A 26,260-nucleotide genomic window follows, 5' to 3' on the forward strand; every position below is an offset into this window, starting at 1 on the left:
GGAATTACCTGAAACCGGTTAATACAAAAATAACCGGTTTGGACCTTTGGTACCCATGAGATGTTTGATTCCAGCAAGCGACCATTGCGACGCGCTTGTGGCGCCGGCGAACATTTGTGAGTGCTCGACCCCATGTGACATGCCACTTACCGCCAGTTACATGTACAACCGATTTTATATACGTCTAAATGTAGATTCAGCGCGGCATCGGGAAAAAATACTGTTTTAGAGCGAGATAAAGTATTAAGAATCTGCTTTTCTCAGAATTTAAACGTTTCTGGTAATCCCAATCGATAGCATTTTCGATTCTGAAATGAAAAAATAAAGATTTAGGTGATATTTTTACTACGGTTTTATTTGTAAGCGTGGGAAGGAAATTTGAAGAATGGTTTTAGTGCGTGACGTAGAAGAAACAAAATTTTCGCTAACGCCTGGGGACTTAGCCAAGATGAAAATCGTACGTCGACAAATGCTAAACAAAATAAAAAAGTATCGGGATAACAGATGCTAGAAAAAGTCACATGACTATTTCCATACAATATTTAATTTAGATTGGTATTTTCTATCAACGATTGTAATCTTGGCTAGGCCTCCTGAGCCACTTGTTCTGTATAGGAATCGAAAATGATAGCAATCCTGAATAAGACTATAAATCCAAAAAGTTAAGATCTGAGAGAAACCGGTTTTTATATTCAATAATGCCTGTATTTCACCGATGTGACATAAATGACAATGACAATTTGCCCTCCTTACACTTGCCATGTTACTGTTGTTGTAAAAACAGTAAAAAAAGCATAGCAAGAAAGCATCGAAATGTTGATGACATTTAGAAATGTCTTCTCATCTATTAACTTCAAATATCATGATATTTCTAATAGATAAATACTATTTAAGTTAAAATAAAAACAACAGAATCTTATTTGTACTAAAAATGTATGTACTGAACTTGGATAACTAATATTAAATGTGTTATGTATCATTTATAGAAAATAAAATTACAAGACCTAAATAAATATTTACGAAATCCATAAATGACATACAATGCCGTATTTCAACGTTTAGCGTGCGAGGTGTGCGTGTTGAATATGTCGGGCATAGTGAACTTCAGCATTATTTGTTTTGCGAATTCGAGTTTGACGCCATTTTTCCTCGCTGAACGGTGAAAAAAAAACAAGGTTTCTGTTATTATCGGTGCCCGTCTATCAGTCACAAAATTCACAAATACCTCTATATGTTGTAGCTTTACTCGTTTTATTTGTAGTTTATGTGTAACGTCGACCGAATTGTCATTGTCAACAGTCGACCGGCGAAATAACTTGCCAAATTGAGGATTCGGTTGAAAGAATCGATGTGATATGTGATATTTTGTCGCTTTGCTTGTCTTGTCGCTGTGTCCGCTGAACGTTATCCCATTCACTTCCTTGTCGAGTGACACAGACAACAGCAATGTAGTTTAAAATTTGGTGTATGTAGTAAGTAGTTATATGAAATCGGTTGGAATCAATCATTTGCCCAATAACCTCACCTAATGTTACTCAGTAACAGTCATGTGGTGGTTTTTTTAAGTCTAATCATTCATGCAGGTGTTTTTTAATAGGGAGAATGCAGTTTTTACATAAGGAATCTCTTGTACCTAGTTTTGATTTACTTGCATTTACTGTCTTCTATAATCATTTAAATAGTTATTTTAACATTGATAGGGAAAACTAACCATATTTTCGGATGACTTATTTTATTGAGTATTTTCTCACTTTAAATTCTTTAAAAAAATAGGGAAATTAGCAGGGCAGAAAATAAATTTTTGAGCTTAGAAGTAAAATCTACTGACTGCGCCAGTAATGTTACTAATATTACTAACAATTATATAGTTTCAAGCAAAAGGCAACTTATTCTGTTGTCAATAAGGTGTTACTACTATATGTCCAATCAATAATGTAATATGTAATGTAATGCGTAAGTAATGACAGAAACCGATTTTTACATAGTAGTCAATGATTACATTTGAAATAAACATAATTTCTATTATTATTTTTGTAGAATACTTTTTACAGGGTTTCTATTTTAGGACTCCATTTATTATATGTTTATTTATATATAACTAAATTAACGCTTATACTGAGTTTACTGGGTGTATGATTGGACCTAAGGCAGCCCTGCTTGGATCTAGGTGCGGAAGAGTGTGCATGTATACTCACATACATATTCTCGTAAGACTAAACTATATTAATTTAAACGATTAAAATCAGGTTCATTACACTTTTCACATTATAGACAACTGTTTTCTATTTTTACTTTCATCGAATACTACTCTAATCTTAGTTAAAATAGACTACGGTAATAAGTTCATGTTATGGTGGAAAATAGGAACTGAAAGTCTTACGAGAATATGATGACTTTGATGAGACTGAGGCAAGGTTAGCATGCCTGTGAGCCGCGTCTTGAGGGAGAGGAACGGACTGCAATGCATGTTAGATTAGAGATCCTTGCGGAATGCTTGATGCGACTAAAGTTTACTTGTGGATATTGTTTGATAAGGATTATGATGGCAGATCAAATTCCTTGTTCGTGCTCCCGTGTTTCGTGCCAGTTCTGTTAGTTATTATATGATCTTGACCAGCAGTTTTTTACTAAGTACTTACTTCAGCCTTTTTTTGATGAGAACGCTCATTTTTCCAGGATATTATTATCAGATCTTGATGACTTGACAATGGACAAACTTTATACCCACCAAAACAAATAAAGCTTTCTTTTCAAACTCAAAACGGGCGAACAAACATAAAAAAAATCAAAGCTCCAGACAAATTAAGCATCTCCTCCTTCAAACAAATTTTACCGGTTATGAAAAATCTTCCTTCTTCAAAAGTAGACTGTATCTTGTTGCAATAACGTTAACTACGTCAACGTCTTCTAGTAATAAAACTAAACGTAATCTAGCAACCCGCAAGGATCTCTAAAGTCCCATCACTACAGCGTTTCCCTCGTTATGTAACCCATCTTTTTACAGGCGGCAAAGGCCACGAAGTACGCCGGGTACCAAAGGTTCTGCGACTGCGTGTTCGCTGTGTTCACTGTGCTCTGGATCGTGACGAGGTTGGGGATATACCCCTTCTATATTCTTTGGAGGTAAGCCAAATGTGTACGTCAGTTATAGATAGATAGAGTCAGCAATAGTTTGAATTTTCTCAAATGATTTTTACGCCCACGACCCTAATCTGTTTAACAAAAACCATTGTTTCTTTTATGACGAGCCCAAGCTTCCAACTTTGGCGCGTGGCAAAGCAGCAATGCCGTTTAAAAAGCAACTGTATTGTGAGACTATTAAAGTTCGATTGTTTTTTTTACGAAGTTTGATTGGCGCCTTTACGCCATATACAAGAAAACATTTTACAACTAAAACTTCAAACTTTTTATCTTACCGTATAATTTCAGTACAGTGATCCGCGCGCCGATGCTGCTCCCAATGTTTCCGGCGTACTACATCTTTAACTCTCTACTATGCCTACTACTAGCCCTGCATATGATCTGGACGTGGCTGATTCTCCAAGTCGCATATAAGACTATTAAAGCTGGCCAGGTGAGTAAACCGGTTATTTTTAGAGCGAACACATAATGTTTTGTAAAGGAAACCGGTTTTTAAACGACATGTTCAACTTCCTACTGTGCATACTACAAGCCCTGAGTATGGTCAGGAGTTTAGGTACTTTACCTTTTTAGAACGCGATAATGGTATCAACACAATGCATTCATCCAATAATATTGACGTGTTGTGTTTTCAGATGGAGGGCGACATTCGCAGCTCGAGTTCAGACATCAGTGACAGCTCGCATTACTCCAATCACAGCACGCCCAACCGGGTCAACAATAAAAAGTAATTTTCTTTAATTTGTGGCTTTTCTGTGTCCTCGCCATAGAGAATAAGTCATTTTAGAGTTCTTATTTTAGAATTATGGAGTGCCATACAAGGCTGCCCTTACTTATTAATAATGAGTTTTTTTATTGGGAGGTATGGTAAAAAATATAATATCATAAAACTTAATCCTCCATCTTATCATAAACAAGATTTTTCAAAAGTCGCTTGGTATTTATTTTAAACGGGGTTTAATGGAGTGACTCTATGCTTACTTATTTATCTGTTTTATTAGCGGTTTGCGCTAACTTTTTCCAAAATCGTTGTCATTTAAAAAAATAAGAGTTACAGTGTGTAGTACTCATACTATATAGTGTTCAAATAAAATTGCCTTATATGTATGTTTGTCTGTTGCAGAGACACATAGAGCACGACGCGCCGCGCGCATTGGGCGCGCTCCTGACTGCTGACAACAGGTTGTACTCGTACATACCGCATACCGGCCAGTTTTGACACTAAGATGTTTCGACACCATACTCCTGACTGCTGTTTGACGACATGGTTGTATGTATCGCATACCAGCTACTCTCACGATTATATCCATACCGGTTTACTAACACAAACCGGTTAAATTTATATACCATAACAAAAACCGGTTTATTGTTGTTGCGTTTGAATTAAAATTGGGTTAAAAAAGAACTGGATTAGCAGGACACAGCCTGGTTTTAATTTGACCACATAATGTCTATTTTGACTTTGTTATTTTTATCTAAAAACGGACTGACGAACTGTTGTATTATAAATGTCATATACGACAGAAAAACATCGCTAAGGACAATGTCTCGGTTAAAACAAATCAAAATATTTAATGAAATAATTTGATTTGTTTCATGGTTGTATTGAAATATTGTATTTTTGCTATAGGTCTGCTACTCGCCGCTCCCCTACTTGGGGAACCGATTGAGTTAAGCAGTAGGGCTGTAGGATTAAACACATACAATTGCAAAACTGTTTTTTTGAGTTTATTGGATTCGTGACGTAATCAATTAATGATTCTTAACAAAACAATTTGTTTTACCTCAGTATTTTTCATTTTCGTGTACATATAATTTTATCGTACTTAAATTACATCTTTTAATTTTTTTTTGTACTTCGTATTGTACTTTAGAGTTGTTATCACATTGAAGAAACGGCTGGTGTTCCGGTATTCTTAATTAAGTATCAATGCCAATACGTGTTTCTTAATATACCTACATATATAATTAAAATTATAATAAAATAACGAAATGGTTTCGTAGGTAGGTATTTTAATAACGTCTGTGAAAGATAATTATAATTAATTTAGTTTTTTATGTTATATATTAAAAGGGCGGGGTTACAGTAACTTTTTCTATCCATAAAAACTGACCCTTATTACTTTATCTACATTATAAAATTGTAAAGTAACCAAAAATTTATCTTAATATTAATTATACATAGGAATTCGCACGATTGCCTTACCTTGTTAAAGGTATTTCGCATATAAATATAAGTCATAATAATATTATGCAATGGATAGTTAGCTATTGGAATTGGTACTAAATAATGTAAGCTAATGAATAAAACAAAGTCATGATGCATTAAATTACATGTACAAGTTATGGAGATGATGACATAAGGTTTAATTTATCACTACCTGTACAATCTTTACTTATATAAGGCCACGCAAATCTATGACCAGTAAATTCATTGCCTAAGAAATACGACAATTTTCTAGTTATAAAGTTATTGTTAGAGTTGATTGACTGGACAAAATTTGTGCAAAACCGGTTTTAGGTCTTACTCGGATGTTCTGCACCGGTTTTCCCTTTAACCGATTTTATTTACTTTGCGTTCTATGGCATAATTTTAAATTATAATTTCATTTTACTATATCAACAACGAAGCCTAATTGGCATGTATATAAAAATGTAATGTACATATACCATCAGACCATCACATATAATTACTTATATTATTTATTCGAAATATTCTTAATTTTTTCTATCGCGCCTGTTCATTAGTATTTACTACTGTTACTCTCTACGCAGTCACAAATTACTGCTATTGCACAACTACTCTGTGATTGTTTAAAACTACGTGTCTCAATGTTTTATTGGTGACTTGAATTCTTATTAAATCCGTTGCCTTCTAAAGTTTAAATTAAAGTCCTTTGACAGTCAAATGAGTTACTTGCTGGCAATGAAACATATTGAAAATAATGATAAAATTTTAAAGAATAAAAATAGATTTTCTACGGTTTATGTGATATTTTTCGGCTTATAATGATTAAAGATAATATTTTACCCGTTTATAAAGTCGACGAAATCGGTTATTTTAGGCCAGTTTTGTAAATATTCTATTGAATGGGACCACGTAGTTGAAATTAGCTACACGCTTCCATATTTAAATATTAATATTTCTTTAGACAAATTATAACTACTTATGAAAATTTGTCTGCATTCTTATTAATTATCGATCAAAAATGAATAAAATATTTTAGTTTGTTATTTTAATCCGCCTTCACGTTAGATAACGTATAATAATAACATTGTGTTGAATCCACTGACGACCATGGAAATGTATTGTTATACACTAGGGTTATATCATAAATAGGGTTGAGATCATTGTATAAAATTAATCCATGCCTTTTAGCTACTTAATTTTATTGTTTACGTAAACTCACTAAGATACACTTTGCTGGCGAGAGACTAACAACTATTCATAGAGATGTAGTCGAGTTCACAGACATCTTAACAAACCAACGTTCCATAAATATATTTACACGCCTCTAAGACACTGACAATTAGGTCGAGTAAATACAGTGAAATCTCGGTAATACGGCATTTCGATGGTCCGGTATTCCCCGGTAATCCGGCACTAAAATTGGGATACAAATGATCATTCTATGTCCTAATTTTCTATGTGCTCTAACATTTTCGCCCTTCAATCTCTTTATAAATGGCCAAGTTACAGATAAGAGTAGATTTTTTTTAAATTTAGTATTTTAGTAAAATGTATTTCTATGACATACTAAAAACACATCATTAATATGCAGATTTGCTCTAACTTCCAGTAAACCGAATTTTCCAGTAATCCGGCTCTCTTGTGTCAGCATTGGTGCCGGATTAGTGAGATTGTACTGTATATTTTTGAAACGATGACTTGTAATAATGTTTGTGAACTCAACCGTACAAACACAGTGAGTATACCAAATTCTGTGTAGGTTCTACAGATGTTCGTCAGTGCCAAAAGTGGTACATTCGTGCCTTTTCTCACCTGGTTGTATATTAAATAAACCCATTAATTCCAAAGAGTGAGATAATATTTGGTATGTTATAACGATCGATTTAACTATTCGTAGAGTACCGTTTTGAGCTAATAGAATTTATGGTGACATATATTGAGTAATTAAATTATATCCTTATCAAAACGGTTTTCTTAGAGCAGTAGAGTTACTTATTTACTTGGACTTGCTAGAATAGATAGATGTGCTTGCGTCATATTATATTATAATGTAAACTTTCGAAGTAAACGTTTCAGTTGTTTTTTGACAAATGTCAGCTTATGAACAATGCATATAATCTGACAAAAAAGAGTAGAAATTAAAAAGTGGCAATACTATATTGTCGTCCCGTTTTCTTTGATTGATTTGAAAGGGACAACACTACAGTATTGCCACTTTTTAATTTCTACTCTTTTTTGTCAGACTGTAAATGGGCCTCTCATGACTATATGATATGATTATATCACTTTGAAATTGTCATTTGTGGTATCAAATGATTTGTTAAATAAATAATTAGAGTAAGATTGTGGTCTCTGATACTAGATAGTCAACTTGTAGATAGGTAATTTTATTTAATTCTTAGTTAGTGCCTTTTACACACGCAACACTACAAAATCATTCCTTTAGAATACGACGGTGATAAAAATTGTTCGCCTTTCGATAAATCTAAATTAGCCTATGGTTTTAGGTGCGTGTGTGAAAAAGAGATATAATTGCTTGTTTCGCATAGATTCAATAGTTATTTAGTGCGGTCAGTCTCTTTCTTATTGTGAATATCATTAGAGTGACCAATTCCTCATTGTAATACTGTCTCATATATGTCTGAACACTGCGTTATAGCGGCCATATCTGTGCTAATCATAACAGACGCGTTTTGTTAGAGAGTGAGTCTTCTGTACCTAGTACTATTATTTATTCTGTGACCTTACCTAATGAAAACCTTAGCCTGAAACCTCTAAATAAAACACGGATAATTTTGTTTTCATATTCTTTCACATTATGTTATACCAATATAATTTTTACCGGTTTTTCTATAGGGTATACCGGTTTCGGCCAACAACCGGTTACGTTAATTATATAACAAACGCACAGTTCTTGCAACGAAAGTGCATGAATTAATATTAGTGTTCATGTTAGCATGAGATTCATATCATTACTATAGGTAAATATCTACATAGGTGCTATTGCTTAAGAAAAATGATTAATTTTAACTATGCTATTATAGTAAAAAGTACAATTTTGCTTGTTTATAAAATACGAAACAGTTTCATCCACAATATCTCACATCACGCCATTTTAATATTTCGATTAACCAAGAACCAAGATATTGGTAAAATTAAGTAATGTGACAAATAAAATAACGATTTATTCATTCTACGAAAAATAAAACAGCTAGTGTTTTTTTTTTAAGTAAGCTCATGTAAAAATTTAAAAAAAAAGGTATTATGGATGTAATTTCTAAAGTACTTACAAGCTTATTACTTTAATCCCAAACTATGCTTTTTTTGGAAAATATAATAGTTTCTGGCCTTAAACGTCTAAATTTGCCCCCCTAAGGCCACGCACTTAGATTACATTAGTCCTACGTTATTTATTATTACGCAAACACCCAAAGATATGCTTAAAAAAAGCTTAGGAATTGTTATAGGATAAGAATTTTATAAAAAAAAGTAGGTAAAATTGTGTCGTTCTAAAGCAAAAGGTACATACCCCTTAAAAGAGCTAGCATGTTGGTCGGTTGCCTGAGGCCCAACCGCGAAACAAAATCGAAATTTCGTTATCTGTCTCTGCCTCTCGAATAAGCAAGAGTAATAGAGAGTCAGATAACGTAATTTAGATTTCAGATTTTCGTGGTAGGCCCTCTGTATGTAACTCAGAACTCAGATTTATACAAACATGGTACCTTCTGCGTAAGAACGTCATATTTCTATATTATTACAGACATGCTTTAGTCTCCAGTTGCCTAAAAGACAATTGTAATAATTTTTTATTAAAAAAAATATGTTTGCCTCCTTTTTTGCAAAGAATTAGAACAAAATATAAACTAGTACAGATAAAAATCTATGAAATTTTTTTATACTGTGAATGACATGTAAATATTATTTTACAAGGCCACGTTAATTATTCTACAGATGTAGTGCATAATTATTTACCATCGTATTTTCACGGAAATGTACGAACGTGTCTTGCCATTTCACTCGGTCTCGGTACAAAAAGTACTGAGGTTGACTGAAGTAGCATGACAAATATGAACGTTTCCGAGAAAATACGATGGAAAACAATTATGCACTATATCTGTAATCTTAGCTATAAGACAAATTTGTGAAGTCCAGTATTTCTTTTATAAAAATCTGTTGTAGCAGAATATGAAATTATAGTTGTTTAGGTTTTTATTTAATTATTATTAATGTTAATCCATGGTTGTTGTTTTTTTTTGTTTAAATTTTATTAATGTTTTAATTACGGCCTCTATTGATAATGCCTGTTTAAATAATAATAATATTCCGCCATATTTTTTCTACAAATGACGATACTTGTCAGGGCTCGGAACCGGTTTTTTTTAATTCCAAAATAGCCCAATATTTTTAATAATATTATGCTCTTTCCGTAGGACTGGATCATGTATTTAGGTAACGACTTCGTATTATTAAATTGACCCATCAAAAATGAATTAATAAACGAAAGAACGAAAAATAACGTAATAATACCGGTATTTTTTGTATGAAGAAAAAACCGGTTCAGAGCCTTGATCCTTGTTATTAATAAGTTTTCCTACAGGAAAAGATCAATGCTATAAAGGGGCCCACTGATTACCAGTTCACCGGACGATACCAGCCTGTCAGTTGTTCGGAACTGTCACCTTTTGTGATTAACTGACAGGCTGATATCGTCCGGAGAACTGGTAATCTGTAAGAACCTTGACATGAAGAGCTTTTTCTCATTTACTGTATGCTTATGTAAGATTTATTTAATGTCAGAATTGTAATAGTACCTCTTAACATTCGGACACCTTAAAAAACCTAACCATACCAGTGTTTCTGTTTAATAATAGGGAGTATTACTGCAATGTTCTGCCGCCAGAGTGCAGCACTAATTTGTTTAGTAAACCATAGAGTAACTTATACATACTAGGCCTTAACAGTTTTTTGACAAGTTTTCACTATTACATTGATTCACCAAGGCGGTTTGTTTACAGGTGGCAATTTCTTTATCTGCCGCTCTCTATCGATCGAATAAGCAAGAGTGATAGAGAGGCAGAAACCGAACTTTCGATTGTCGTGTTTCACGGTAGGCCATGTGATTGACCTAGTGACGCATGATGTGTCAATGAGGTTTGTTTACTGTATGTGCTAGTGGTGTCACCTATGCAGAGCTTTGGGGCTATTCATAAATTACGTCATTTCAAATTAGGGGGGGGGGCAAGCATGATTTTTGGATGATTATAGGGGGGGGGGGGGGTCCAAAATCGTCAAAATATCGATGACGTAATTTATGGACAGCCCCTTTGCCTAATATTCCCTATTCACTGTATATTCAATTGTCCCCTTTTAATATAAACATGTAAAATGATACTTAAAAAGTGGCATTACCACGACTTGTAATGAGCAAACTTGTGACCGTGATTGTTAGAGTTAGACCAAGAAAAGTCTACAGTCATTTTAACAGCCCACACAGTGCAAGTGTTATTTATACGTGATAATTTCATAGAAGTTTGACGTTTAAAATAACACTTGCACTGCGTGGGCTATCAAAATCGCTGCAGACTTTTCTTGGTCTAACTCTATGATAAAAGTGACACAACTCAGAAAATCGTATCAAGGGCGAGACAACGCTATGCGCGTATTATAGTAACATCCCGACGTGTGAATCGGATGCAGTGTGCAATGCCCCTAAAGGCCAATATTCACCTTGCGATTTTTGATACATTGCGACTTTAACCCTTTATAAATAGGGCAACGGTCTCAAAAAAGACCACCCTGTAACACCATCTTTTTGTATTTTTTTCCTGTACAGAATTTTTTGGACTATAGAATGGCGATGAGGTTAACGGCTAATCGAATTAGGTTCAACTAATTAGCCGCCAATGTATCTAATATTGCATGCGATTTCTTGTAAAATGGAGCCCACGTCACAAAATAACCTCGTTTTTTACTTGTGTCACTTTTATAAAGAAAATGATTTTACTGGTTAACCTTTTCGACGCCGTATTAAACACAAAAGCTGTCACGCTGACGCCACGTCACCGAAGTGTTAAAAACTAAAATTGAACTTTATGCATATGCACGAGGTCTATGTTGCTCTGTGGTTGGTGACCGATTAATCGGTCTTTGGCGTTGAACCTACGGTGCGGATATATCGGTCATTGGCGTACAAAAGGTTAAATATATATTTTAGGTACACTACCGTGTTCAGACGCTTTAACCATGTGTCTAAGTATCAAAACGAGTTGAAACAATCTATAATAGTTTCGTGCCTTTGAAGTATGTTGTTATTAGGAAAGTTGATATGATTTAAATAATAATGTTACTTATTGATAGAACTTAAACTGCTTAAGGGTGGTTTTCACAACAGTTTTTAAACGCGTTCACTTGGCTATAACCGCGAACACCGCGGTTCGCAAATTGCGGGCATCTTTCTATGTCACCTTAATTAGAGTAAAAGAGAAAGGTGCCTAATTTGCGAACTTTTCAGTGTTCGCGGTAGAAGCCTCTGGACGGCTACCGTGATTAACGAAATTTGAAGGTTTATCTCCATCTCTATAGGTCTTAGGTCTTCACCGCATTGGCGTGCGAACGGGACATCGCTATATACGTGAATAGTTTTGTCTCACTCACATACTGGAGCGGCCCCGCGGACCGATATAAGTGTGAAACACTTTACAATATTTCGATGATTCACGGTAGCCTCTCACTACTTATATTTTGACTTATATTAACTAAGGTTGTCGTTTTCGCGTTAAAAAATGTCAGTGGAGAGTTATTGTTTAAACTTGATCTCTGAGGGTCTACCGCAAAAACCAAAGTTCGCAAATTGCGGGGATCTTTCTCTTTTACTCCAATGAAGGCGTAATTAGAGTGACAGAGAAAGATGCCCGCAATTTGCATTCTTCGTTTTTCGCGGTTATAGCCCTGCTGTGTTGCGTTTTGACACTTTGTTTCAAGTATACAGAGAAGTGGTTTATATTTTTATTATCAGAAGAATATCGGCGTTTATTTATGGTTAAATTGCATTTGTATTGAAATATTTATAATACACAATTCGACACCTCTAAACCATTGTTTTCTTTTAATCTGCTGAGACTGAGTGTCACTCGCTAGATCTATAAAAAAAACCTTTCCAAACTTCGTTCATATTGGCTGCGAGTTGAACAAATGCTTATTTGTACAAAAAAATAAGGATTAAGCCCGCTCCACACTCGTGCGCGAATCGCGGCGCGAAGCCGTGAACGCGAGTCTGGAGTCGATTTCGCATATCAGCGAACTAGACTCCACACTCGCGTTCGCGGCTTCGCCCGCGATTCACGCGCATAGTCTGGAGGGGGCTTTACGATGACTCGTTTTCCACGAATGATTTTCGAAACCCCACCCGGCCGACCTCCGATGGTTCCACATTGGGACATATCCGAGAAAAAGAGAACCCAGGCCAAGGCGGATATCATCCCTAGACTTGATTCAATGGTGTTAATATTTGCACATTGTGCATGTGCAATACTGGCTTCAGCTTAATGCGCAACATGCAAGCACCGTACGTTTAATCAACATGCTTGTTGACGAAACAAAAAAACGCCTCTAAAACGTCAAATTCTAATGACAAGCGTGCTTACTTCATGTGTCAAAAAAGTCAATGAACTGTCAATTTTCAGTCCCTACTCCATCGCGTCGCGTGTCGTTTGGCCCGCATATCATTACCGCAAATTATAAATCAAACCTTCCGGAGTGAAAACCAGTGTTCTGTCATAATAAGTTAGCGATGCTTCGCCCGTTTTTGGATGCTTTTTGGAACGAAGATGTGTGGTTGCCGCCGAACACTACGTGGGCAGATATAGCGCCCGGCCCAGACAAAACGGTCACCTACACCGATCATCGGCATGTTTTCCTTCCGATACCCATGGCTCTGGTGTTTATAGCACTACGCTTCGTCTTAGAAAAGTAAGTACCGGTTTATTTTTAACCTAGTTTTCTGAAAGTGCGGTAGCGTGGTTCGGTGTTAGACAAAAAATGAATGACACATTGATAATGCTAAATTAGTTAGAAAGGAAGTTAGCTCTTAATGTTTCCTGTGTAAGTGAGCAACGGAATTGAAATTAGAATTCGACCTGTTTACATTTTACAACTTGAAAATGTTAAATGTAAAGAGATAAGCATAGGTTTGGATTATAGAATCCAGGGAATTAAACTGCTAAAATTGCCATTATTAAATTAATTATTAAATTATGACTTAGTGTTCAATTAAGGTCATACTTTACTAGATTCATAGCTCTGCTTTGCATATTATACTAAACACATCTGCATGCAGTTAATATCTCTTATTCATGTAACTTGTTCGGACAAGGAAAGTCTAAAGACAACAACATATTTTAAGTTGCTCTCGTACAAATTTTCAAATACAGTTTAATTAAAATTGTAATAATTTAATCTTGTTTCAGATATGTGTTTGCTCCGTTCGGCAAGTCACTAGGCATTAAGGATGGTAGAAATAAGAAGGCCGCACCCAACCCTAAACTGGAAGCAGCCTATAGGGCCAACCCTGCTACGAAAAAGGTAATCCTACTAATACCTATTGTAGATTAATTTACCATGTATCTCAGGCAGCCACATAAAGCAAAAAAAGGCATACAGACATAAAATAGTTATTTGTTTTATAAGGGGGCAAAGTTGTTGTTTAACATTTCGTGCTAATATTGATACCCAAGCAAGCGAAAGATTCCAAAATTGAACCACAAGCATAGCAAGTGCATAGCAAGTGCATTGCAAGGGTATCAAGGCATGAGGGTTAAACAATTCTTTCCGTAGTTACTGGTCCTTACCAGGCGTAGCTCACTCCGCGATTTCGTCGCTTTGCTACAGGTAGCTAAAAGTACATCTGTTCTGCCCCAATTTTGGGGAAAGCCATAAGCCGCGCGTGGCGCTGTCGCCACCTAGCGGCCATATCTGTGCTGATCGTAACAGACGCGTTTTGTTAGAGAGTGAGTCTTCTGTACCTAGTACTATTATTTATTCTGTGTCCTTACTGACTGTACTAGGCGACATATAATATATAGTTATATTATATATAAATGCAAGCTCAGCAATAAACACAACATAACTCAGGGATAAGTTCGCCTTTGTACAAATTATGTTTTTTCATTTATTATGTTTCTTTTTGCACAATTTTTTTTTACTACTACTACGAATGAATATGTGTGTGATACTGATCTCTCAACGGGCTACATAAGTTTTGGGTACTGGATCCGTAAGTTGAGTTGAAAGATAAGGCAAAAAATGTAAAGATATCTTTGACCCCGACTGTACCTAGAGTACAGGTAATCTACCATTAATAAATCAATCTACTATCAACCTCGCATGATCGATAACTTAATGACATTCTGTCATTACTTAGAACAGCAAAATCGACCTTAAAACATAATCACTAAGGTTAAAAATTAAAATGCGCTTTTACGCGCCATGATACTGCTGTGATGCTGTCTTCTGACCTAGGTTAAACTATGACATTGCAAAAGCAACCTTAACGCGATAAGCAATCGATTCACATTGCGTCGTATTTGTTTTAAAATCAAGTTATACATGATATAACCACTGCATTCTTTTGTTTATTTATTTACAATTCCCATATGAACGAAAGTGACTCATAATGCGTTGTGTTAAGGTGCTATTTCGGAGATGATGGTAGATAAAAAAGCATAATTATAAATTATAATCAGTATAATTAATTTGTATAAATAATTTTGTATAATTAATTTTGTTAATGTTAATGTAATGACATCTGGTTAATTGACTTTCATTATTGAGTAGGCTTGTTTTTAGGGTTCCGTATCCAAGGGTAAAAACGGGACTCTATAACTGAGACTCCACTGTCCGTCTGTCTGTTCGACTCGCACTTGGCTGGTTTTTTCAAAGCTCTCAAAATTTTCTCTATCATACTTTGTTAATGTCCACGTCTCGACGCAGCCAGATTAGGATTTGGACAGGAACTTTTTGTACATTTCGGTAAAAAAACATAATACTGGATTTCACTACAATTTTTACCGCTATCGCTACTAAAGTACAGTGCTATTATGTTATTTTCTAAGCCACTATACGACCAAACCAAGTCAAGTAAATGTAGGTCATTGTTCTACAGATTTTAAAGTAGGTATAGGCACTTACTCAAATACAATGAAAATGGTGGCACACAAACTTGATATTTTTTTTTACTAATATTGTAAATGCGAAAGTTTCTGTCTGTATGTCTGTATGTCTGTTATCTTTTCACGTTTAAACCGTTGAACCGATTAAGATAAAATTTGGTATGGATATACCTAGAAATAGACGATATTAGTGTCTTGACGTCCTAGAATCTAGGATCTACATGTAGCCAAAGCAAAAACGAGCAATTGTTGTGAAAGCGAAGAGCAACTTACGTATTTACGCACTGTGGGTGGATGTGGGCCGAGATTATTCGATAGCAACCGTACACTGGTACGACTCAAGACATGGCACCTACGATAAAATGTTTTAACAAGTTGCAATAAGTTCTATGAAAGTCTCTGGACGTTTCAGTTATTGACATACTTAGATATCTAGGGCAATAATAATGAGGCAAACAGGGGCCAGTACAGCGGTGTGACACCGCTACAACGCGTTTGGTTGATGTGTTCGCATCACGCGCGCGATTGGTTGATGAGTTTGCATCACGCGCGCTATTGGTCGCAACTAGTTGCGTTAGACTGCACGATTGGCTGGAATTCGTGCGTGACACCGCTGAAATAGTACCATTTTTAGTGCCCGTAAGGTCCGTCCTGAGTTATACGTCAATGGTTTCAGTTTACCATCGCCCACACTGTTAACTGACAGTTCGTAAACCTTATTACAAAATACATAAGGTTCACCCATGGACAGTTAAAGAGTGTTGCTGTTAGTACAGGCCATGTAAGTATTTTCTAAGAAGGGCGTCGGTGACTGCCTTCTGGAGATGTAAAAAGTGTGAAATGAGCTTTCATATAAAAAACACCCTACGCTTCTCGTCTGCTCACGTTACAGTAACAAACAATTTGTACATTTTCGCGTAGTTATAACATTTATTGGTTAACCAACCAAATACAAAACCGCCTGGATCAGTCACTGAACGACCTGACTTTAACCTACATTATTTGATCATGCAATGATTTCATCTACCCTCAACTCAACATACAGAGTATAGTAACTTAGTATAGGTATACTAATGTAGGCTCGGCGCGGCCTCTATGTCAGCGGTTCTCAATCTTTTTTTTTTGACGGAACCCTTTTGGAAAGCGAAATACTTGATGGAACCCTACAGTGTGTTTTTTGCATAGTAAAATTTTTCGAGGCGACTAAAGCATAGTGTTCTAAATTCTTGCGGAACTCCTGCAGGGGTGTCGCGGAACCCTAGGGTTCCGCGGAACACACTTAGAGTATGGTTGCTCTATGTATTAAGTGGACATTTACAATAATATCTTTCGAATGGCGTTGTATTAAGCTGCGTACGGACAGTGCGTTCCTGTGGTTACGCGTAGTCGGGATACGCAGTCCACGCGTACATTTTACCAAAAACCAACTATGGCGGCTCGCTAGAGTGTACGCGTAGCTGCAAGTACGGACATGGTGTTCCAGGACACGCATAACCGACTACGCGTGCCAATGTACGCGCAATCCGTACGCAGCTTTAGAGCGGTCGTAGGTTCATTCATTAGTTTCTCGTTGTACCATCGCCCACACTGTTAACTGTACATCGGTGGACCTTATGCCTTTTGTAATAAGGCCCACCGGTGTACAGTTAGGAGTGTTGCTGTTTGTATTACTAGTACCTATCTAAGCTAGCACAATTCCTAGTAACTTAGTATATCGGCCTCTATGTCTTAAGTAGACATTTACAATATCTTTCGAATGGCGAACAGCGTGTCAAGGGCTTGTCGCAGGCACATTGTCTTAGAGCGGACGTAGGTTGCCCATTCATTAGTTTCTCGTTGTACCACCGCTCACACTGTTAACTGTACATCGGTGGTGCCTTTGGTAATAAGTTGCTGTTTGTACGGTGCCACACAAGTTGGTGCGACCAGTGCGACCGATATGCATCACCCTACATTTTTAGGGTTCCGTACCCAAAGGGTAAAACGGGACCCTATTACTAAGACTTCGCTGTCCGTCCGTCCGTCCGTCCGTCCGTCCGTCCGTCCGTCCGTCCGTCCGTCCGTCCGTCCGTCCGTCCGTCCGTCCGTCCGTCTGTCACCAGGCTGTATCTCACGAACCGTGATAGCTATGTTGTCTATTATTCATTCAGTTTACGTAATAAAAAAATCATAATTATATGTTCGTGTGTTCACGGAAACGTACGAACGTGACTTGCTATTTCAGTCAGTCTCGGTACAAAAAGTACTGACGTTGACTGAAGTAGCAAAAGAAATACGAACGTCCCCGAGAAAATACGATGGAAAACAATTGAAGGGATGTTTACAAAAACAACATAACTGACTACACTGGTTGACACCTGAAACGATTAACAATGTTCTTAAAAAAGTGTCAACCGCTCTAAGCAGTTATGTTGTTTTTAGGGTTCCGTACCCAAAGGGTAAAACGGAACCCTATTACTAAGACTTCGCTGTCCGTCCGTCCGTCCGTCCGTCCGTCCGTCTGTCACCAGGCTGTATCTCACGAACCGTGATAGCTAGACAGTTGAAATTTTCACAGATGATGTATTTCTGTTGCCGCTATAACAACAAATACTAAAAACAGAATAAAATAAAGATTTAAATGGGGCTCCCATACAACAAACGTGATTTTTGACCAAAGTTAAGCAACGTCGGGAGTGGTCAGTACTTGGATGGGTGACCGTTTTTTTTTTGCTTTTTTTTTGTTTTTTTTTTATATGGTACGGAACCCTTCGTGCGCGAGTCCGACTCGCACTTGCCCGATTTTTTTATTTTAAATCTGAAAACAGGCTCAGTTCTGCCTCTTTAGGCTGCCTTTCTTTTCTACTGAGACGGAGATGAGCGGAAATGAGTATTTATCCGTATGCTGGCCAGAGATGGCGGGACGAGCTTGACACCTTTGACAGAGACTGGTGGGAGACTTCAGGGGATAGGGATACGTGGAGAAATAAGAGGGAGGCCTTTGCCCAGCAGTGGGACAAATATAGGCTCATAATAATAATAAATAAAGAGTTTATGATATGTGTAGATAAACGTCCATTGTCTACATGTCTCTAACCAAATAAATCGTAAAACTATCTGAGTTTGTGAGAGATGCGACCTTCTGTTACAATATCTTGTGAATGACCTGTGTGTCAAGGGCGTGTCGCGGGCGTACAGTCGTAGAACTGTCGTAGGACGCCCATTCATTTGTTTCACGATGCTTTTATAAGTATAAAAGTCTGTTAAATAAATTAGGACGTGAAAACTAGATTTAATAATGTTTAAACTCACATATTTCACGTACCTATACTTCCCGTTAATATGATCTTAGATTTTCGTATTTGCATTTCGTTATTTGATACTCACTTGGAAGTGGGTCGAATAAGTTATCTATAGTAATATTATTACATGTTTGATAAAGATATACGTGCGATAATATTCCGATGATAATAAGGAAGAATGTCTAGTTCGCGTTACCAGTATACTTATTTACTAATAGATAAATTATTATGATAGATCGTGGGAAAATAAGAATTAGTGATACTTATAATGATAATGAGACACGAACGTCGCCTAGTGGCTAAGGTTTCATTCTCATTACAAAATTTACAAATATGTACTTAGTTTTCCTGCTAGACCCTAATAGGCATGTTCAAACCTTCTTCTTTCTTTAAATCTGTTTTTGACGTGATAACGTCGTATAAATCGATGAACACCGGTAGCATGCACGAAAAAGTGTCACGTTGTGGACGGATCTCCATGGTAACGTTGTGGACAGATCTCCATGGTAAAATAAGAATTAGTGATACTTATAATGATAATGAGACACGAACGTCGCCTAGTGGCTAAGGTTTCATTCTCATTACAAAATTTACAAATATGTACTTAGTTTTCCTGCTAGACCCTAATAGGCATGTTCAAACCTTCTACTTTCTTTAAATCTGTTTTTGACGTGATAACGTCTTATAAATCGATGAACACCGGTAGCATGCACGAAAAAGTGTCACGTTGTGGACGGATCTCCATGGTAACGTTGTGGACGGATCTCCATGGTAAAGTTACGTAATGTAATGGTAATGTTTTCTTATGACTTATGACGTTATCACGCAAAATTATCGTCCGTAGACCGACTTTACAGACAACCATTTTTTGATGTATTTTTAGTAAAATGTACTCAAAGCGTTGACAATTATCATTCACTGCCTACGAAGCTGGAGGCCCTGGAATCGGATCCCGGTTATTTATTAGTTTATCTCGAGCAAGTTATTAGTTAGTTCCTATGGATGTATTGTTTTCTATGTATTGAAGTATTTTTCTATATCTATCTATTATTTATATCGTCTAAGGTACCTACGCTTGAAGGCCTGGTTCTTAATCTTGCTTACTTTCATAATTTCATACTTTTATAAGTGTGAATACCATAGACAAAACTGCTAAGTTGTATTAAAAGTGAGAAAAATAAAATATCAAAAAACTATGGTCCTGCCTTAGACCCACAATACACGCCTTAGGGCCACTTGCACCATCCCACTAATCCGGGGTTAACCGGTTAAGCCTATGCTATGGTTACCAGTACAATTTGACACTGGGTTAACGGTTTAACCGGTTAACCCCGGGTTAGTGGGATGGTGCAAGTGGCGCTTAGCTTACTGAGCTTATTATGGTAGGCCGATTGCCCCTATAATATGTATTTACTTAGTATCAATTTGTCAACAGCTGGCAGCCCTAGCGAAGCAGACCGATATGTCGGAGCGGCAGGTCGAGCGCTGGTGGCGCCTCCGTCGGTCCCAGGACAAGCCCTCCACGCTCGTCAAGTTTTGTGAGAACGCGTGGAAGTGGTCCTTCTATGTCTGCAACTTTATCTTCGGGATAGCCATACTGTGGAACAAGAAATGGCTGTGGGATATAGACCATGCTTATATAGGATATCCTCATCAGGTAAGATGCTATTTTAATGTTATTTAGGGACCAAGGTCCACGGACCTTTAGACAATGCTCGATTCTGGCACATGATAAGACTTTTAAACGTGATAAAGATAATAGAAAACGCAGGATAAGCGTAGCCTTGTCAAGTTCTGCGAGATAACGCATGGAAGTGCTCCTATGTCTGCAACTTCGTGTTCGGGATAGCCATACTGTGGAACAAGAAAAGTCTGTGGGATATAGACCATGCTTATATAGAGTATCCTCACCAGGTAAGATGCTGTTTTAATGTTATTTAGGGACCAAGGTCCACGGACCTTTAGACAACGCTCGATTCTGGCACATGATAAGGCTTTTAAACGTGATAAAGATAATAGAAAACGCAGGATAAGCGTAGCCTTGTCAAGTTCTGCGAGATAACGCGTGGAAGTGCTCCTATGTCTGCAACTTCGTGTTCGGGATAGCCATACTGTGGAACAAGAAAAGTCTGTGGGATATAGACCATGCTTATATAGGGTATCCTCACCAGGTAAGATGCTGTTTTAATGTTATTTAGGGACCAAGGTCCACGGACCTTTAGACGACGCTCGATTCTGGCGCATTATAAGGCTTTTAAACTTGATAAAAACAATAGAAAACGCAGGACAAGCGAAGCCTTGTCAAGTTCTACGAGAACGCGTGGAAGTGGTCCTTCTACTCGTATGTCTGCAACTTTATCTTCGGGATAGCCATACTGTGGAACAAGAAATGGCTTTGGGATATAGACCATGCTTATATAGGATATCCTCACTAGGTAAGATGCTGTTTTAATGTTATTTAGGGACCCAGGTCCACCGACCTTTAGACCACGCTCGATTCTGGCGCATGATAAGGCTTTTAAACGTGATAAAGACCATAGAAACAGACAAGCGAAGCCTTTTGTCAAGTTCTGCGAGATAACGCGTGAAAGTGCTCCCATGTCTGCAACTTTGTGTTGCGGATAGCCATACTGTGGAACAAGAGGTGGCTGTGGGATATAGACCATGCCTATATAGGATATCTTCATCAGGTAAGATTCTGTTTTATCATTAACTTAAGAGTTGTTTACTCGTGTCGGTGGAGTATCTTCCACCTTTCCTAATCTTGCGCCAGCTTTTTGATACGAAACGAGTCACGACCCCTACTTTTTCTTTCACTTGCTCTAGAAAACTGCGTCTGAGTTGTCCTCTACCCCGCTTGCGTCCTATCCGCCCCTCCAGAATTGTTTTAAAGAAGTGATGATGTCGTATTAAGTGTCCAATAATTTTTCGGCGATTTTGAATAGTGTTCAGGATAGCTCTCCTTTCACTTACTCTTCTTAGCACCTCCTCGTTCGTTATCCGGAATATCTTAGTTTATTATAGTGCCCTTCAAACTGAACTGACCAAACCCTGCCTTCGACCTTCGACACTCCATAAAAATGCACTAGAGATTTTAAATCATCGTAAAAACAAAGTAGCAGGCAGACTTGTAGACATAGTATTTGTTGTAGTGGGTTATTCCCACTAGTTACCACCAAGTTGTTACCAGTGGTAACTACTGGGAATTTTGTTCCCACTGATAACTACTGGGAAAAAATATTCCCAGTAGTTACCACCAAACCGAGTTGGTGGTAACTACTGGGAATAATTTTTCCCACTGGTAAAAGGTGGGATTTTTTTCCCAGTAGTAACCACCAAAATATTGTTAGAGTTCAATACTAATAAAGACAGTTTAAATATAAAGTGCTTTAATAAATAATTATATGTAAGTCGATTAGTGTTTCAGGAAAGTGCCATATAAGTGATCTTAAATATTGAAACAGTTTAACCGGTACAAGTGCAAAATAATAAAAAATCCCAGTAGTTACCACCAAACCGAGTTAGTGGTAACTACTGGGAAATATTTTTCCCAGTAGTTACCAGTAGGAAAGGGTAGGAAATAAATTCCCAGTAGTTACCACTGTAACTTGAGGGAATAACCCGTTGGTTGTAGTCTATAAATCACTTGCGATCAAGATGTGACGTAAGATTAAGGTAGTAAAGAGGTAACATAAAATACATACCACAATGTAACGAAATTCGCCGTCTTTTCGCGCCAAGTAGGAAACGCTATGTAGTGTAGGTATTAACATTTTTCTAAATTGCCAAAACAAAAGGATTACAATATATGGGAAGGGAGCTTTACTACAATGGACAAAAGTGATTCCATGTCAGTGTTTTTTGATTGTTTAAAAGGAAAATATTTACCAGTTTTATAAACTTAGACTATCTGTTCTGTTGGCTGTTATGCTTGTAGTAGTAGTAGTAGTAGTAGTAGTAAAACACATTATTGTACAAAAATCAAAACAAAACAGGAAAAATAACATTCGTCATTAGTACAAAGGCGAACTTATCCCTACTCAACCTGCTTAATCTGCTTGTCGTTACTAAATTACACATGCGGACTAAACTATCAGGACGTAGGTAATAATATTCCATTACCTTTCAAAATTAATTACATAAAATACTATTAATACTAGTATAGTCATGAAATTAATATAATTAGAAACTATCGCATAATATCAGCGAAGGAATGACAATAACCAATAATAGTCATACATGTCATTCTTACTAACTGTGGATGGTTATGTTATGACTCGCGTTACGAAATTTTGCCCCTGTGTTTTCTTAGAAACACGATATTTGATAAGAATTTATGACTATTGTGTAAACCAAAACAAAAGTGCCTAAAGGAATACCTTATCACGTCCTAATAAGGTTCACATTTCACAATAAATCAGTTAACTGTGTCATCGATGGCAAAACTGAAAGTATTCGGCGAAATGAACTTTGGTCCTATTGTCAAATGTTATGCCTATTCATAAACGTGTTTCAAATCTCTTTCCAATTGTATTGAAAAGACAAAAGCCTTTGTTAGTTGCAGTGCAACTTAAATTTATGGATAAGGTTAAAATTATTCTTTGGAGGTTCAGAAATACCAAGGCCACAAAGGTTGCTATTATTTGCAATATAAGAACTATAAGAAGGCCTAGCCAAGTTGTCAATGGATGAAAGAAAACGTCAAAACTCAAGTAATATATGGACATAGGGGCTATTCATCAATTACGTCATTTCAAATTATGGGGGGGGGGGGGGTTGGACATCGGATGATGGTAGCATGACGTAGGAGAAAACGGGGTCATTCGGAGCATGATTTTTGGATGATTTTTGGGGGGAGGGGGGTCAAAAATCGTAATAAATCGATGACGTAATTTATGGACAGCCCCATAGTCACATGACTTTTCGTAGCTTCTGAAACATTTTTTTCTATTATTTTGGCGTTTTTTTGATTCACGATTGTCATCTTTGGCTAGGCCCCAATGTTAGTTTTATATCTCAAAGACAGTTTCAATGGCCAATCGAATATACACGGTGGCTAAAAAATTACTGCATTCCTGTTGTGAAAGAGGTTTTGGGATTATACTGAGCAACTTTTACTATGGGACCGACCCCGAAATCGCGAAAAAAAAATTTACGCTCCCATAGAAAATGGACCAGCCATAATGTATGAAACAGCCAAATTGTTTTTCGCTATTTCGGGGTTGGTCCCATAGTAAAATTTGCTCAGTATAATCCCAAAACCTCCCTGGCAATAGGAATACAGTTATTTTTTAGCCACCCTGTGGCCTGTATAGGTCCCATCTGGTCCCAATCCATTGGGAGTGGGATATACCCAGCCAGTGGAATATTGTAGTGAAATAACAGTTGGTTTGGTAGATCGAGTAATATTTGGGATATAAAACAGATTAGACCCATTCTAATTAGAGTTACTTCGGCATAAGTATTTCGAGTTTTTTTGTTTTTTAACTAAGACTTCGCCTTGCATCTTCCACTGTACAGTAGTCACCAGCAATAATATGTTACACAATGAAGGCCGCAAAAATATGTGACGCGCTCTTATTGTACTACGAATAAGATCGTGTCAGTTATTTTTGCGGCCTACGTTGTGTAACATATTATTGCTGGTGACTGTACATATTTATAAAATAGAGCATTTGCCCCCTGGGAAGGGCTTTTAGCACAAACAATTATCTTAATTAATAAAAAGTGACGTCAAAACATGTCTCCGCCCTCCTTTTAATCTTTTGAACGCCACATACGGCATTTGACGTCGATCGTTTTTTGATGAAAATCTGCTGAAAAACACCCCACTTTTAGGTTGGCATTATTTATTCACAAAACTAAATTTTACCCCCGTGGCGTCAGTGGCACGGCAAATGGATGCGCCGTTTGGCGTTCAAAAGGTTAAAAGGGGGCGTCGGCTCAATCGTAGGTAAATATTTTGCTTTCAATTATATAAACAGAATAGATATGTAATCAATACTAGTAGGTACTACGTACGGAATTGTCACTGTCTTACAAAAGCTATGTTTGACAGTGCAAGGTTGTTCCGCCAGTACGCATGGTGCCGCATTTACAAAAATAAACTAACCCCCTTAGGTGGTCCTAAGGGGGGTTGCATACACTAGTGTCTTTTGAGCGTTGGCGTCTAGTCAGCGCCACGGAAAATGGCGTCGCTGCGCAGTTGCGCCAAAGTTGCGTCGAGCAGCAGCCAGAGAGAGTGTGGGAAATACCTTACGGCATCACTTTTTTTCGGACCATACTATCCTCGTAAGGCCCAAGGTCCTACCTATACTACTTATTCAGTTCGATGATATTGAAATATTATCCTATAGGCTACATGACAAATTTTCATTTATGGTATCAATCGATCAGGTTTGTTTTTAGGATTAAATGTCTATATGGGACCCATTGCGTTAAAGCAATACAAAAGACACAAATGATAGTCAAAGTCCGTCCGTCGTACTTCACTCGCGAAACGCTCCTAGCAAAACGATAAGTGAACGTGACGTCAAGGTCACTGAGAGTCCATCTTGAAGTATGGACAAAACAAGAAAATTGCGTTTTTGTCGATGAAATATTGCGTTTATGTATATAGTTTCCTTACAATATTTTTTTGCATAAAATGTAAGGCATCGAATGGTACTTATCCTTACTTATTTCCGTTTTGGAAGTTAAGAAAAAACTTAAGTTTTGAAACTTTAGGGTCCTATATTTTCGTATTATTTCCATATATTATTTTACTATCCACATTATTCTGATAAATTGCTCAATTGCTATATATTTTACTAGATTTTGTTATAAAATTCAACATGTGTCATCATCTCTATTGGAACTGAGATGCATTTGTTTTGCGTCGTTCAATTTTTTTACAAAGCAAAATTAACTCTATTTCTTACAGTATAGGTTCAAAATGCAGTGGCAAATTTTGTATTATTCATTTGTATGGCTGGGTCTTAGGAGGCTATGATTGTGATGGTAGACAAAGTTTACGATACTTCTTATCGTTACACAATACTTCATTGTACTTTGTACTCTTCTAAACAATTATCGTTATCAAAACAACGTGAGTCCATCTTAAAATACACGCAACATTTACAAAAAACAAACATTTTTATCAGAAATGGAATAAAAAAGTAGTTACAGCTAATTTTTTACTGTGTTTTTACCTTTTTACGGCGGCCTTGCGCTAGTTTTACGATATTGTGGCAATGTTCTAAAAAATACGTTTTGTTTAGCTAGATTTCATAGTGAAATCTACGGCAAAAAAGTAAACAATTGTTTGCCACCGATGCGGTATAAAAAAAAACAATTTATATTGCAAACATCCTCAAATTCTAAACTGAAATAAATGTCATATACGACGAAAAAGTGACCAAGGCCTCTAGTGCCCCAGGCTGGAATCGAACCAGCGTCCTCTGCTATCGCGGCAGATGCAGATAACGAAATAACGTTGAGTA

The 26,260-nt window shown here is 36.9% G+C and overlaps 2 protein-coding genes and 2 long non-coding RNA genes across 7 annotated transcripts in view; 3 read left to right on the forward strand and 1 right to left on the reverse strand.

The window, feature by feature from the left end:
* Positions 1 to 4,645, forward strand: part of LOC134799891 (ceramide synthase 6-like) — a 36,674-nt gene extending 32,029 nt beyond the window's left edge. Inside the window, exons 6-10 of one of the 4 annotated variants that reach the window (XM_063772315.1) lie at positions 75 to 116; positions 3,005 to 3,123; positions 3,430 to 3,574; positions 3,777 to 3,868; positions 4,265 to 4,645. In XM_063772315.1, the coding sequence (XP_063628385.1) occupies positions 75 to 116; positions 3,005 to 3,123; positions 3,430 to 3,574; positions 3,777 to 3,868; positions 4,265 to 4,274 (408 nt within the window). In that variant the 3' untranslated portion in view covers positions 4,275 to 4,645. The remainder of the gene's footprint in view (positions 1 to 74; positions 117 to 3,004; positions 3,124 to 3,429; positions 3,575 to 3,776; positions 3,869 to 4,264) is intronic. The other 3 variants (XM_063772316.1, XM_063772318.1, XM_063772319.1) reach the window with 3 other exon arrangements.
* LOC134799942 (uncharacterized) overlaps positions 1 to 12,424 on the forward strand; it is a 55,237-nt gene extending 42,813 nt beyond the window's left edge. Inside the window, exon 2 of the long non-coding RNA XR_010145484.1 lies at positions 11,440 to 12,424. This is a non-coding gene — a long non-coding RNA (uncharacterized LOC134799942). The remainder of the gene's footprint in view (positions 1 to 11,439) is intronic.
* Positions 5,479 to 20,055, reverse strand: LOC134799947 (uncharacterized). Its single transcript, XR_010145488.1, has 2 exons — positions 20,001 to 20,055; positions 5,479 to 6,546 (listed from the first exon to the last, which is right to left on the reverse strand). It is a non-coding gene; the product is annotated as an uncharacterized LOC134799947 (long non-coding RNA).
* The window catches only part of LOC134799895 (ceramide synthase 6-like), a 33,923-nt gene continuing 20,679 nt past the window's right edge, over positions 13,017 to 26,260 (forward strand). Inside the window, exons 1-3 of the mRNA XM_063772330.1 lie at positions 13,017 to 13,300; positions 13,798 to 13,912; positions 20,215 to 20,436. Of these exons, the coding sequence (XP_063628400.1) occupies positions 13,122 to 13,300; positions 13,798 to 13,912; positions 20,215 to 20,436 (516 nt within the window). The 5' untranslated portion in view covers positions 13,017 to 13,121. The remainder of the gene's footprint in view (positions 13,301 to 13,797; positions 13,913 to 20,214; positions 20,437 to 26,260) is intronic.

This window comes from Cydia splendana, chromosome 19 (assembly GCF_910591565.1).
Source record: "Cydia splendana chromosome 19, ilCydSple1.2, whole genome shotgun sequence".
In the NCBI taxonomy this organism is placed as follows: Eukaryota; Metazoa; Arthropoda; class Insecta; order Lepidoptera; family Tortricidae; genus Cydia; species Cydia splendana.